The sequence below is a fragment of the Lithobates pipiens genome, unplaced genomic scaffold, assembly GCF_037356315.1.
Source record: "Lithobates pipiens isolate NorthernLeopardFrog02 unplaced genomic scaffold, aLitPip1_a1.2 Scaffold_28, whole genome shotgun sequence".
In the NCBI taxonomy this organism is placed as follows: domain Eukaryota; kingdom Metazoa; phylum Chordata; class Amphibia; order Anura; family Ranidae; genus Lithobates; species Lithobates pipiens.
Genome location: NW_027507789.1, coordinates 67,427,734 through 67,444,107, shown reverse-complemented (window position 1 = coordinate 67,444,107; position 16,374 = coordinate 67,427,734). Strand labels below are relative to the sequence as shown.

Below are 16,374 nucleotides of genomic sequence, written 5' to 3'. Positions count from 1 at the left end.
AAGATAAACGTGAGAGAGAGGAGAAGAGAGGAGAAGAGAGAGAGATAGATAACGAGAGAGAGAGAGAGAGAGTAACGAGAGAGAGGGAGAGAGAGAGAGAGAGATAACGAGAGAGAGAGAGATAACGAGAGAGAGAGAGAGAGAGAGATGACGAGAGAGAGAGAGAGAGAGAGAGATGACGAGAGAGAGAAAGATAAGAGAGAGAGAGAGAGAGAGAGATGACGAGAGAGAGAGAGAGAGAGAGAGAGATGACGAGAGAGAGAAAGAGAGAGAGAGATGACGAGAGAGAGAGAGAGAGGAGAGAGAGAGACGAGAGAGAGAAAGATAACGAGAGAGAAAAGAGATAACGAGAGAGAGAAAGAGATAACGAGAGAGAGAAAGAGATACGAGAGAGAGAGAAAGATAACGAGAGAGAGAGAAAGATAACGAGAGAGAGAGAAAGATAACGAGAGAGAGAGAAAGATAACGAGAGAGAGAAGAAGATAACGAGAGAGAGAAAGAGATAACGAGAGAGAGAAAGATAACGAGAGAGAGAAAGAGGTAACGAGAGAGAAAGAGATAACGAGAGAGAGAAAGAGAGAACGAGAGAGAGAAAGAGAGAAAGAGATAACGAGAGAGAGAGAGAGAAAGAGATAACGAGAGAGAGAGAGAAAGAGATAACGAGAGAGAGAGAGAGAGAGAGAGAAAGAGATAACGAGAGAGTGAGAGAGAGAGAGAGAGAGAGAGAGAAGAGATAACGAGAGAGAGAGAGAGAGAGAGAAAGAGATAACGAGAGAGAGAAAGAGATAACGAGAGAGAGAAAGAGATAACGAGAGAGAGAAAGAGATAACGAGAGAGAGAGAGAGAGAGAGATAACGAGAGAGAGAGAGAGAGAGAGAGAGAGAGAGAGAGAGAGAGAGAGCGAGAGAGATAACGAGAGAGAGAGAGAGAGAGATAACGAGAGAGAGAAAGAGATAACGAGAGAGAGAAAGAGATAACGAGAGAGAGAAAGAGATAACGAAGAGAGAAAGAGAGAGAGATAACGAGAGAGAGAGAGATAACGAGAGAGAGAGAGAGATAACGAGAGAGAGAGAGATAACGAGAATAATAATATATATATTTTACAGCTCACATTTCAAGGGTATAATACCAATAACCTTGCAAGAGGTATATTCTTACGATTCCCTCAACCTCCCATACCAGTCCATCTTATCCAATACAGGTAGTATTTCTATTTAGCTTGTAACTTCTTTTGTCCGCTTCATATTCAGTTACCTACGGTAAGTACCTCACAGTTTGCGCCCTCCCAGCTTCTTCCACCCTTCCGTCTTTTACCTCAATAATCTATCCATGACGAGATCAACCGGAGAGAGGCCGGGAGCGTCCAGCCAGGGTGCCTGTAGTTTGTCAAACTTTCCCAGTTGTCCTCTATGCTGAAAGACATACTTCTCCATCCTTATGGTGTCCCCCCATTGGGCAATCCATTCCTTTAACCTTGGATCAGCCTGCGAGCCTGAAACAGGGCCCTGCCCGTGGCCAGTCTAGCATTGTCCTCCATGGAAATGCCATCTAATATCCCAAGTAGGCATGGCTTTGGGTCTGTAGGTACGGTGGTCTGGTATACTCTGTTAAAGAGGAAGTAAACCCTGATGGGTTTACTTCCTCTTTTTTTCCCTGCAAAGGTAAAGCATAATGGACTACTATGCATCGCATAGTAGGCTCATTATGTGTCACTTACCTGACACAGGAGCCAGCGAAGTCGCCGCTGTCCCCTGTAGTCCGCCGCATCCATCTTGCTGGTGGCGTCTCGCAGCTCCGACGAATGACAGCGGCGAAGCCGGGATGACGTCACCCCCTCGCATGCGCACGGGAGTCGACAAATTAGGCAAATCCATTCCTTGGACTTGCCGCATTTAGTGCGCCTGCGCGCCGCTGTCTACGGCGCATGCGCCGTAGACAGCGGTGCCCATTTTCGGGCAAATATCTCCTAAACCATATAGGTTTAGGAGATATTGCTTGGACCTACAGGTAAGCCTTAATCTAGGCTTACCTGTAGGTCAAAGTGGTCTGAAAGGGTTTACTTCCTCTTTAATGGTAGCCAGTACCCCTGTCCAGAATAAGTGTAGTTTGGGGCACCGCCAAAACAGGTGTATTAAGTCCCGGTGATCTCTCACACACCTGGAGCAGTTGGGGTCCGGTCTCATTCCCATCCTGAACAATCTGTCGGGTTAAATTGTACGCCGAGTAAGATATATAAAATTGAGATAACCGCTGGGCCACATTTATCTGAGCAGAGTTGCACTGCCTAGAGTGCCTCCCCCCATTGCTTATCCTCGAATGTTCCCACGTCCTTCTCCGATTTACTTGATGCAGCCTGAGGAAATCCCCCCAGATAAATATTAAGAATAACACAATAGGTTCTAGAGATAAAGTCCTGAAACTGATACATCAGCCATGTATGGAAAGATCGGGGTCAGTGAGAAAGCACATGGGCCCCCCCCGCCTGTGCCCTCATTGCATGTTGCAACTGTAGGTAGTAGAAGAGCATGGATTGTGGGAGGTGAAATTTCTGCCTCAGATCAGGGAAGGGAATCAGTTTTCCCGCTGCAAAAATATATGTCTCGTGTGTGACCCCATGTCTCTTCCACCGAGCACCACAATCCAGCAACAACAGCTCCTTATAATACCTATTTGCCCATATTGGGCTGTACCCTGTGAAGCCTCCACTTCCTGCAGCTGTCCAAGTTTATTCCATATTTTCTGCATCAGGACGTATGTGGGAAATCGTTTAATTTGATTTTGGGTGGGGATCAGATTGTATGTTCCCCTCCTCCATTCCCGACTCTTCAGGCATGGCCCGGACTATATGTTGCGCCTGAGCTGCCAGGTAGTAGGCCCAAGGATTAGGAAGGGCAAGGCCTCCCACTTCCTCAGATTTTTGTAATTGTTCTAGTTTTATCCTTGTGGGTTTATCTAGCCATATGAAGCCTCTAAAGATGGAATTAATAATTTTAAACATCTTCAGGGTGTCCATGGGCACAGCGCTATCCGCAGGTGACCCGGTTGCAATAGCCTGGATTTCGGGGGAAGAAACCAGTTTTTGAAGCAATGCTGACCCTACCCTGTCTGTCACCTGCAAGGGCACTTAGGACAGTGAAGGCCCCACCCTCCTGCTGCCGCCAGGGGGGGGGGGGGTTGCTAGCACCAGACTCACCACCCTGGGGCGTTCTGTGATGGTCACTACCTGTGCCTGTAGTCCCTAGGAGATTACCCAAGTACAGAGTGAGGAAACTGCAGAGTGAGGAAACATGTAATGCTGTCACAAGAGAACTGCGGTGAAAACAGCACTCGGACTGTGGTGACAGAAAAAATCATTAGCGCTGCCTTAAAACAGCAAGAAAATCCACACAGGCACCTTTTTGGGACCCCCCAGACCGGGACCAGGACCAGGACCAAGACCAACGCTAGCCGCACAGAGCCCCCTGTAGGTGAGAGACCCAACGACCCCCCCCCCCACACACACACACAGCCACCCCCCCCCCCCCGGAGGGGGAAGGAGGGGAGATAGGGACATGGGAGAGAAGAGAAGGTGAGGTGGCCCCCCGAATCAACCTCCCAGGGAATGCCCAGCTGTTCACCCCACCGAAGCAGGGAGAGCCGAACTTGCCAGTCCTGAAGAGCTGGGAGACATTCCATCACAGACCTACTCCTGCGCAGTTACGGGATAGCTGCTGGCCTGGTATACTGTGATCCAGACATCAATAGCACGGTCATATGTATACCCCGGAGCATTAAAGCTCACCGACCACCTCTGGAGCTGAGGTATGTCGTGGCCTGCCGAGCCTTAGCTGCGGCCTGCACACGCTCGATGGCCGGACTGGGGAAACTACCAGGATAACTTAACCAGCATGTCACCCAGCCAGCAGTTGATGAAAGATCCTGGGATCTTCTATCTTGCGCAAAAAAAAAACAGCTAACCTGCATCAAAAAAAAGGGACCAAAGGGCCCGCAGGGTTCCTAGGTCATTCTCCTTTACTAGGCAAAATAAGTTCCCGTTCTGCCTGGGAACAGGGAGGATTGTTAGCACAAGGTCCGCCCCCCGGAGCGGGACTAAAGTTCTGTGTATTGTGTTACAAATTTTTTGCCTAGTTCTCCTAATGGCAGGCTAACAAACCCATTTAGTTAGAGAGGAGCTGTGTCGGTCGGTGAATATAAGAGAAGGCTTGATCTGCAAAGAAATATCCTATGAGGACTACTAATCTGAGATGATTTGTAAAGTGCACGTGACTTCTGTTATAGGTGTCTAGGGCAGCTGGTGGGCACATAGAAAGGGAGCACAGACTTCAAACTGTTTACAGCACTTGGCACTAGAACACTTTAATTATGGTGGAACTGCAATAAGGAAATTAAGCAATTAAGAAAATAACCAATATAATGGACTTTTTAAAAAAGATTTTTGGTTTCTTGAATTTTGAACATTTGAGTATTGTTATAATATCAATCTATACATAATATAGAGGAGTTTATTATAATATTGTTTATATGTAATGATACTAGGACTCACATCTGACATCAGTTTAAGATGCATCTAAGATCACCTATAATTAAATGACAGGTGCATGATCTAGGTGTGGTAGAAGAGGTCTAGAATAAATACATAAATGGCCCATATAGTGAACTTAGAGTTGAGTTATTCACTGCAAGGTCATCACAGTGAACAAGAGGGCATTCCTTACATCTGGAGGAAAAGAGATTTAATTTCCATATATGGAAAAGCTTCTTCACAATAAGAGCTATGAAAATGTGGTTTAGACTCCCTCAGGCTGGGTTCACACTGCTGCGGCAACGAGAACCGGATGCGATTCGCACCGCACTGCAGTGCAAATCACATCCGATCTCTGTGCGATGCGAGTTCAGCCATACAGATAGTAATTCGCATCGCACATGGCCCTAACTTGCACAGGACCCTTTTTTTGGTCCGCAGCAGAATCGGATCGCATGGGTGTTCACACCATGCGATCCGATTCCTGTCCGAGTTTTCAGATCGCACTGTGATATGCGAACTGATCTGGGGGTGTCATTAACGTTTCACTGACACTCCCAGCAGTTCGCATAGGGCAGTGTGAACTGCCGCCGGGAGGTATGCGATGCGGGAACCTGCCGCGGATTCGTGGCGTTCCCGCATCGCTGCAATGTGAACCTAGCCTCAAGAGCAGTTCTGTCCAGCTCAGTAGATTTTAGGAAGGAATACTTTTTTAAAAACAATGTACATAATATAACTGGATATAGACTTATTCCCTGCTGAGTACACCTTCAGAACAGCCACACCTACCCTGCTTAGTGACCCGGGAGACAGATCTGACATCATTTTATTAGACTGCATAAATACTATCCTGCCACCTCAGACCATTGTTGGTGGTGCTAGGGGGGCAGGGGAACACCGCTGTATATATTTTGGTCCTGCCCTAATCTGACAAACTTTTGGGCGGATATTCATACTATCATTCCGAAATTCATGGAATACAAGATACCTGATGATCCGGCATTTTTACTGTTACATGCATCAAATATTCCTGCTAATGTATAAAAAGTCTATTGTGCGGCACTTGAATGCTGCTAAATCCTGCATTCTGGAACTTGTTTACTGTTACTAGACGAGGAAAAGGCCCTCTCTGGCACATAGGTAGCTTAAAGATATGGGTAGCTACTTATCACTGTTGCCCTGGGCCATTGTTCTCTCCCCATACTTTCTTGTCATCTCTCTCCCCCCCCCCCCTCCCCCCATTATGCTTCTTCCTACTCTACCCCCCTTTCTCCTTCTCTCTTTCTGTATTTGGATTTTGTGGGAATGGCTGGTTCAACAGCTTTCATGATTGGCTGGCAAACATTCAAGGGTAGAGAGGGTAAAAACAGGGGAGGGGTATGCCTATATCAAGAATAACGTACAAGTGAATGTGAGAGATGACATCACTAAGGGAGCTAGGGAGGAGGTGGAATCCTTATGGGTAGAGCTCCAAAGGGATGAAGCTAAGGGGAAAATAATACTGGGAGTATGCTATAGGCCCCCTAACCTGAGGGAGGAAGGGGAGACTGATCTGCTATCACAATTTGGATTAGCAGCAAGGATGGAAAGTGTTATCATAATGGGGGATTTTAATTATCATCCAAGGCTCGCCAGGTCCTAAATGTCTTGCAGGACAATTTTATGGGTCAGATGGTAGACGCACCAACTAGAAATAAATCTTTACTGGATCTACTGATTACCAATACAGACCTGATTAAGGATGTGGAAATATGGGGCAATTTAAGGGACAGCGACCACAGGTCAATTGGCTTCTGTATAAAGCACACAAACAGGAAACATAAGGGGCATACAAAGTCCCTGAATTTCAAAAGAGCCAACTTCCCTAAACTACGAACCTTACTAGAAGGCATAAATTGAGAGAAAATGTTAGGAACAAAGAACACGGAGGAGAGATGGGTTTGCTTTAAGAGCATATTAAATACGGGCATTAGCCAATGCATCCCATAATTTAAAAGAGTGAACAAAAGTCCTGGATGGCTTAACTCCAATGTAAAAATGTATATAAAAGCAAAGGAGAAGACCTTCAAAAAATACAAGGTTGAGGGAACATCATCAGCATTCAGACTTTATAAAGAACGTAACAAGAAAGTAAGAGTGCAATAAGGACGGCTAAGATAGAACATGAAAGACACATAGCGGAGGAGAGCAAAAAAAAATCCCAAGAAATTCTTGGTATGTAAATAGTAAAAAAAAAGAAAAAAAAAAAAGGACAGACCATATTGGTGTCAAAGAATGAGGAAGGACATCTGGTTAGAAAGGATGGGGAGATGGTGAAGGTATTGAATTTATTCTTCACGAGGGAATCGGGGCGCTTCAGTAACCAAAACTGCTGTGTTAATCCTCATGACACATCACAGGAAACACCTCCATGATTAACAGAAGACAGAATTAAAATTAGGCTTGGGGAACTTAAAATTAATAAATCGCCGGGACCAGATGGTTTGCACCCAAGGGTACTTAGGGAACTCAGTCGACTAATTGCCAGACCATTGGGCCTAATTTTTACTGACAGCCTACCGACTAGAGTGGTACCAGCTAATTGGCTTTTCTCCAATGTAGCACCAAAATTTAAAAAGGGCCCAAAATACATCCCTGGGAATTACAGACCAGTTAGCCTAACATCAATAGTATATAAACTCTTGGAGGGGATGATAAGGGACTATATACAAGATTTTAGTAATGAGAATGGTATCATTAGCAGTAATCAGCATGAATTCATGAAGATTCGTTTTTGTCAAACCAATTTACTAACCTTCTATGAGGAGGTGAGTTGCCAGATAGATAAAGGAAGGCCCGTAGATGTGGTGCACCTGGATTTTGCAAAAGCATGACACAGTTCCCTATAAACTACATGGCAAATGAGGTTCAATGTAGAAAAATTAAAAATAATGCATTTGGGTGGCAAAAATAGGAATGTAATCTATACACGGGGGGGGAACCTCTGGGGGAATCTAGGATGGCAATGCCAAGCTGCTGCTAACAAAGCAAACAGAATATTGGCATGCATTAAAAAGGGGATCAACTCCAGAGATAAAACGATAATTCTCCCGCTCTACAAAGACTCTGGTCCAGCCGCACATGTAATATGCTGTCCAGTTCTGGGCACCAGTCCTCAGGAAGGATGTAATGGAAACGGAGCGAGTACAAAGAAGAGCAACAAAGCTAATAAAAGGGTCTGGAGGATATTAGTTATGAGGAAAGGTTGCGAGCACTGAACTTATTCTCTCTGACGCTTGAGAGGGGATATGATTTCAATATACAAATACCATACTGGTGACCCCACAATAGGGATAAAACTTTTTTACGCAAAAGGGAGTTTAACAAGACTTGTGGCCACTCATTAAAATTACAAGAAAAGAGGTTTAACCTTAAACTACGTAGGAGGGTTCTTTACTGTAAGAGCGGCAAGGATGTGGAATTCCCCTCCATAGGCGGTGGTCTCAGCGAGGGGCATTGATAGTTTCAAGAAACTATTAGATAAGCACCTGAATGACCAAAACATACAGGGATATACAATGTAACACTGAAATATAATCACACATAGGTTGGACTTGATGGACTTGTGTCTTTTTTCAACCTCACCTACTATGGAGTTTGGAGGACCTTACTATTTCTGTATAAATCACACAATCACAACTGTGATAAAGGTTACTACTGAGCAATGCAACTGAATTCTCTATTGATGTTTACCATGTCCTCAGTATATACTGTATGTTGACTATAATTTGAGATATGTGATTACAGTCTTTTTTTTATATGTCATTGCTGTAATCTTTGGGTTACGCCCCTTACTGGAGTTCAATATATCATACCCAACATCCCCCAGTGCCTTCATCAGCTTTGTTGCCCTTCTCTGTACTGGCTCCATTTCCATTACATCCTTCCGGAGGACTGTTGCCCAAAACTGAAACAGCATACTCCAGGTGAGGCCGGACCAGTCTTGTAGAGCAGGAGAATTATCGTTTTCTCTCCTGCGTTAATCCTGCGTTAATTTTTAATACATGCCAATATTCTGTTTGTTTTGTTAGCAGCAGCTTGGCATTTCTAAGCCCATCATCTACTAGGACCCCCAGGTCCTTTTCCATCCTTGATTCCCCCAGAGGTCCCCCCCGAGTAGATTGCATTAATATTTTTTAATTTTACATTTTTCCACATTAAACCTCATTTGTCATGTAGTTGCCCACCCTATTAATTTGTTTGGATTTTCTTGCAAGGTATCCACATTTTGCAGAGAAGTTATTGTACTGCTTAGCTTAGAATCATCCGCAAATACAGAGATTGAACTGTTTACACCATCCTCCAGGTCGTTTATGAACAAATTAAAAAGGATTGGTCCCAGCACAGAACCCTGGGGGACCCCACTTTCCACCCCTGACCATTCTGAGGACTGCCCATTTATCACCACCCTATGAACACGCCCTTGTAGCCAGTTTTCAAATGATGTACTCAACCTATGGTCCATGCCAACGGACCTTACTTTGTAAAGTAAACATTTCATGGGAACTGTGTCAAATGCTTTTGTAAAATCCAGGTACACCACGTCTATAGCCTTCCTTTATTTAGATGGCAGCTTACCTTCTCATAGAAGGTTAATAGGTTGGTTTGGCAACAACGATCAATCCATGCTGATTACTGCCAATGATACCATTTTCATTACTAAAATCTTGAATATAGTCTCTTCCCCTCCAAGAGCTTTCATACTATTGATGTTAGGCTAACTGGTCTGTAATTTCTAGGGATGTATTTTGGCCCTTTTTTAAATATTGGAGATATATTGGCTTTTCTCCAATCAGCTGGTACCATTCCAGTCAGTAAAAATTAGGAACAATGGGCTGGGTGACCCTCCTGGTGACTTATTAACCTCCCTGGCGGTACGATTATTTCGGATTTTAGGTACTAAAAGCGGTACAATTATGTTGCATGAAAATTTGGCTTTTTATATTGTAGTCCTGTAATTCTTAGCAATAACTCACTTAAATCTGTCCAAACAAGAGTCTAGCAGACATCCCGGATATGATAAAGTTTGAAAAATGAAATCACAAATTATAATATAATAAATAATTATAAATAATTGTACCAAATAATAATATAACAATAATAAAAATTATTCAATAATGTAATCAAATCAAAAACACAGAAATTTGCTCAGTTGCAGAATTGTCACTGTCATTACTTTTCAATATTTGATGATGGATCTCCCAACAAATAGTTATCGCTCAATTCTGCGAGTGATTACAATTTATTCTCGCTGTTTTCTAGCTGGTCTAAAGTCATTTTTGATGTAAAGGGACAGTTTTGGTTGGTATGGACAATCTCCAGTTTCCAGGCATAAAGAACAGCTTTTATTATATAAAACTGCATGCAGGACACTGGGCAGATCAGGGACAAAGGGGATGTGAAATAATTACATACAGCAATGTAATCTGTAAGATTACATTATACTGTATGTATAGTGAGCGTTTCACTTTTTGAATTTGGCGCTGATCCTCCTTCCCCGTGCGTCGCAACGCTCGCAGGGAATGGAGCTCGGCTCCGTGATAGATCGAGCGAGACACGGCTCGCTCGTACAGCGCGGGGACATCGCTGGACCCGAAGGAGAAGGTGAGCAAGCGTTCTCCTGGATCCAGCGATGCGGTCCCGAGTCTGGCTCGGGGTTATCGCTTTTGGTATAAAAATTCCACCCCGAGCCAGACTCGGGAATACCGCCAGGGGGGTTAATGTTAAGTTTTGCGAGTCCATTTCTAATTCTGTCCTCCGTTAGCCATGAGGGTGCTTACTGTAATGTGTCATGAGGATAAGCGCTGCAGTTTTGATTACTGAAGCCCCCATATTCCCTTGCGAAGACTGAGGAGAAGAATAAAAAAAATAATAATAATAATAATAAAAAAAATAAATAAAAAAAAAAGAAATGCCATAAATCTTCCCCCATCTTGTAGACACTATAACTTTTGCGCAAACCAATCAATATAAGCTTATTGTGATTTGCATTACGAAAAATATGTAGAAAAATACATATCAGCCTAAGCCGAGGAAAAAAATAGCTTTTTATTAAAAAATTGGGGATATATATATATCATAGCAAAATTGTAGCGCAACCCCCCCCCCCCCCAAAAAAAAACAAAACAAAACAACGCAGAGATGAGCAAATATCAGCAAAATAAATCTCTATTTGTGGGGAAAAAAAAAAAGGACATCAATTTTGTTTGGGCACAGCATCGTACGACCATGCAATTGTCAGTTAAAGTGACGCAGTCCCGTATCGCAAAACATGGCCTGGTCATTTAGCAGCCAAATCTTCCAAGACTGAAGTGGTTAAAGAATTTCTTGGGATTTTTTTTTTCTGTCCTACGCAATGTGTCTTTCCTGTTCTATCTTAGCTGCCCTAATTGCACCCTTACATTCCATGTTGCATTCTTTGTAAAGCCTGAATGCCGACGATGATTTTGCTTTTATATGCATTGTTACATTGGAGTTAAGCCATCTAGGACTTTTTTCGCTCTTTTAAATTTATTTCCCAATGGGATGCACTAGCTAATGCCCTTATTTAATATGCTCTTGAAGGAAACCCATTCTTCCTCCGTGTTTTGTTCCTAAGATTTTATCCCAATTTATATCTTCTAGCAAGGTTAGTAGTTTGGGAAAGTTTGCTCTTTTGAAATTCAATGTCTTTCTATTCCCCTTATGTTTCCTATTTGTGCGATTTATACTGAAGCTAATTGACTTGTGATTGCCGTTTACTAAATTGCCCCTTATTTCCACATCCGTTCGGGTCTGTATTATTGGTAATCAGTAGGTCTAGTAATGCATTGTTTCTAGTTGGTGCGTCTACCATCTGATCCATGAAATTGTCCTGCAAGACATCTAGGAACTGGTGTTCTTTAGAAGAATGTGTGGTTTCTTTCCACCCAGTCTATGCCTGGATAATTAAAATCCCCCATTATGATGACACTTCCCAACCTTGCTGCTAATTCAAATTGTGATAAGAGGTCCATCTCCCCCTCCTCCCTCAGGTTAGGGGGGCTATAGCATACTCCCAGTATTATTTTCCCCTTAGTTTTATCCCTTTGGGGCTCTACCCATAAAAGGATTCCACCTCCTCCCTAGCTCCCTTAGTGATGTCATCTCTCACATTCACTTGTACATTATTCTTGATATACAAACATACCCCTCCCCCTTTTTCTACCTTCTCTATCCCTGCGATAAAAGGGAATACCCTTGAATGATTGCCAGCCAATCATGAGAGCTGTTGAACCAAATCTCTGAAATTCCCACAAAATCGAAATCCTCTTCGTACAACAGCATCTCTAGTTCTCCCATCTTATATGCCAGTGGACATGCCACGCAGTTTAGACTGGTCCCATACTGTTCTCTTATTTGGTGTTCTGAGATTGCAAATAGGACATGTTACTATACTTACCTGGGGTTTATGTGCTTTAGTCAACCTACCACTAATGCCCCCAATACTACCCTCTGGAATATGTTCCGCACTGACAATCTCTACCTCTGGACCCTCCACACCCACCACCACCACCACCCCAAATCGCCTAGTTTAAAAGCCCCTCTAACTTTTCGGCTATCTTCCCTGTCAGCAGATCTGCACCCTCCTCATTTAGGTGCAGTCCGACCCCTGGTCAATTAAGTTGATCCAGAGAATAGCCATTTGCCTTTTGGGGGATCAGGAAGGATTTTTGTTCCCCTACTGGAGCAAATGGGATCATAGTTTCACAGTAAGCAAGGTTGAATAAAGACAAAAGTTATCCAGTTCCACCCGTGTGATATCAACCTTTGCTGTTCTTTTTTTGCCTTCCTCTGGATCAACTGTTGGGATTGAGTAAAAAAATAAAAATAAATAAATAAAAACCACACGTTTTTCCCCCTTTTCTTGGTTGAACTAGATGGACTTGTGTCTTTTTTTCACCCTGACTAACCATGTAACTGTAGAAATATAGAAAAACCAGTTGGTGATCCAAGCAGCAGAAGAACCTGTTATTGAAAGTCCAAGGATGGGTCTGAATCATCCAATTCAATGGACATCAAGTTGCTTTTCAATTTTCATTAAATCAGAGGTCTCTGACCCATCTTTAGACATACAATAACTTGTGCTGTTCAGATCACGCATAGATTTTTTTTAGACCTCTAACACACCTACAGCAGTTTGAGAACCTCGCTTAGGATTCAGGGCTGTGACTCCACTGGGATCGACAACGACCATTTCAATCCTTTGTGGTGATAGGGTATTTACCAGGTGTGCTGACAGAAAGGTTGTGTGTCTGAAGTTGACCTCAGCCTCAAGAGATGGAAGTCATTTTTTCTGTTGTATCCAATTGATAAACTTTTTGTGTTAATCACTTTTTTGAGTCACTTATTCCACTAGAAGGGCTCTTACATCTCCCTCTTTTTTTCCAGTGGACACCCCGAGTTGCTTTTTGGGCTGCTACCCAGACTGTTGGGGCCAAAAACTCCAGTCTCGCAGGGACCATCACATTGTGAAATCGCATGTAATTTGAGCTGTATTTGATGTTCTAAAGATAAATTAACCTACTTCAACCTGCATTTAACTGAGACCGAAAAGAGAAGCTCTGGTGCAACTAGAAGACTGTCACTGTATGCCACAAAGGTAATCAAAGCAGCCAAGATAACTTCAGCTTTCTATGCATTTGTCCTTACCAAGCTGCCCGCTGTTTATAGGCCTCCACCAGACTGAGCAAATCATTGACGTTGATTTGAGACCGACCAGCCAAAGGCTGAGGCTGTACATGCTGAGAGGATACATCGTTCAGATATGACAACATCCCACCAAGACGTTCTCCTGATATGGCTGCAGTATAACTCTTAAACAGGAACCTGCCCAGAAAGAAAACAGGGAAATAATGCATACTGGTTGAAGTAAAATGAAAAGATACCAAGAACAAATCAATTCCAATATGCAGGACACAGAATGTAGCTAATTAAAATGAAACCAATTCTGGCTTGCATGCATTAAGCAAAAAAAAAAAAGTATTAGAAAAAAAAAAAAAGAGAATCTTCTCTCCAATCTGCTGTCAGAGCTCTCCTCACTGAGCTCTGCAGAGTAACTTCAGCTCTCCACACCCTTTTTGGACAGCTCAGACAGGCTTTATAAATTCTGGACTTTAAACAGATGTAGAAAAGGGAAGATTGCAGATAAACATGTATAAACTCATGTAGGAGGATTTATTTCCATCTCTGTGCGTCACCTGAGGTCAGTCGCTTCACTGGCTACATGTAAGGGTTACAACCACTTTAAGGGCCTATTCACACCATGTACAGATACCTGTGTTTTTGCTCATGGATAAAAGCAGGTAACTGAAATGACACACACACACACACAGAAAACAATACGCTTGTGTCATGTTCACACCAGAATGTAGCGTTTCACAGCGTTTCAGAGCTGTGCAAAAAAATAAATAGGATTTTTACTACAGCTTACCTGTAAAATTATTTTCTAGGAGTACATCATGGGACACAAAGCCTTTATTACTTAACAGGTTATAGGTTACCGTCAGGTGTTGACACTGGTAAACCCACATGAGGGGTGGGAGAAAACAGCCTGCAGGGTACACCCAGACTTGAGGATCTATACTGCCGTTTGCAGCTCACTGCGCCCGAGGCGATATCCTCATACCTCCTTACATCCACCTGATAAAATTTTGTGAATGTATGGACTGAAGACCAAGTTGCAGCCTTGCAGGTCTGAGCCATGGAGGCCTGATGATGCACTGCCCAAGAATCACTAACCCACCTGGTAGACGGGGGAATCTTACCCCTTTAAATGATAAAGTTTGAATTAGCACTTGCCGAATCCACTTAGCGGCCGTGCATTTCGACGCTGCCTGTGCTTAGTGAAAATATATTACTAAACATAAATTCGCGCTGATGGAAACAGCTGTGATAAACAGTGATAAAATGCAGCTGCTGTAGACAAGGTGCTAATCATTTGGATAAAAAAAAAAATAAAAAAAAATAAAATACAATGCTCGCAACACAATAAGTGAAATCGACAAAAAGGTCCAAATAAAATCCAAATAAATGCAACTGAAGTGTTAGTCCACATTGAAGTAGGTGCAAAAAATGCTTCACAAACTTGCAGGAGTACAGTGACACCCCCTTTTGCATCCCCACTCACCAGAACAGGACGACCCCCAGCTTTGCAGTCCAGGGGTCACTTCAGGCTTGTAAATGGTATCCCACACACGTGGATTGGTGTGTAAATAAACATCAGATGATAGATTCCAATAGGAGGCTCTCAACAGAATATACAGGCACCCAGAAATGGAGAGGCTGTACGAATAGTGAAGTACTGTTATAAAAGCTGATTTAATGAGCATAGGGATTGGTACTTACAAAAAGACGGTTAAAAACAGGCATGGATATAGAGCTGTAGATAGAGGAAGCAGCCGTTCATACCGTGCGATCCACAGACCAGAAGTGGCATCAAACCAGGAAATTATGCCAATGCATTTCGCCCTACCTCAGGGCGTCATCAAGGACCTTCTTCTTAGGACCCTCTGGCAGAATAAAGACATCAGTCTTACAAATCTGAACAGTTCTCTTTAAATAGATTTTCACTGCTCTCAGCACATCAAGACAATGTAGTGACTTTTCTTCCCTGGAACATGGTTTTGGAAAAAACAATGGCAGGACAATATCTTGGTTCAGGTGAAAACCTGAAATTACTTTTGGCAAAAAGCCTGGACGAGGGCGTAACACCAATCTGTCCTCATGAAAAATCAAATCTGGCCCTTTACAAGAAAGAGCAGCCAATAGAAGAATCTGTTGTCTTGGTTCAAATGGCTGTTTTTGTAACAATGACAAAGCTAAGTTTAAGTCCCAAGGGTTCAAGGGAGGTTTGACGGGAGGATTAAGCCATGTCACCCCTTGTATAAAGCCCCAGACTAAGAATGAGTAGCAAGTGGTCTAAAATAAGACCAATAAAAGCTGAGACTTGGACTTTAATAGTACTTAAGGCAAATTTCATTTCTACCCCTAATTGTAGAAAGGCAATAATTCTGCTTATCATATATCTCCGAGGGTGCCAACCTTTGGATTCACAGCAGGAGGCATAAGCCTTCCAGACTCTATAATATATATAGTTCTGGAAGCTGGCTTCCTAGCATTAATCAAGGTAGAGAACTGACCCAGAAAGCCTGCGTTTCTTTAGAATGTGGGTTTCAATAGCCAAGCTGTTAAATTTAGAGACTGTAAGGAAGGATGGAATATCGGTCCCTGAGAGAGCAGATTTGGCCATAGCGGGAGAGACCACGAGCCCTCCACTGCCATCTTTACGATTTCGGCATACCATGACCTTCTGGGTCATGCTGGTGCCACCAGAATTATCGGCTTTCTTTCCAGCTTGATCCTGCAAAGTCAAAGCAGCAACTGAATAGGGGGGGGAATGCATTCCATGGGGTCACTAACGCATCCTTTCCGCATGTGAATGGATCCCTTGTTCTGGCCACAAAGTTGACCAACTTTGTGTTGAACCTGGATGCTAGAAGATCTTTTTCTTCCTAGGAGGATAGAAACGAACGACCTGATTGTCTCCATGCGAAAGGATCGGATCTTCAGGAATTGATTTAGCTTTCTTAGATCTAGAATGGGTCTGACATCTCTATTTGGTTTTGGTACCATGAAAAGATTTGAATAAAACCCCAGACCTTGCTATTTTGTGGGTATCTCTATGATCACCCCTTGAGATATTAAAAATTGGTCTAGTACCTGACACAGACTGTTTTTTTTCTCTGGATCTTTGGGAACGCTTGACCTCTGGAAGGGAGACGGTGGAAAGTCCG

General features: G+C 43.2%; 1 protein-coding gene across 2 annotated transcripts in view; it reads right to left on the bottom strand.

Moving 5' to 3' along the window:
* The window catches only part of ACOX1 (acyl-CoA oxidase 1), an 82,829-nt gene that overhangs the window by 12,393 nt on the left and 54,062 nt on the right, over nt 1–16,374 (bottom strand). For both annotated transcript variants that reach the window (XM_077459360.1, XM_077459359.1), the window contains exon 10: nt 13,232–13,408. In XM_077459360.1, coding sequence (XP_077315486.1) covers nt 13,232–13,408 — 177 coding nt within the window. The remainder of the gene's footprint in view (nt 1–13,231; nt 13,409–16,374) is intronic.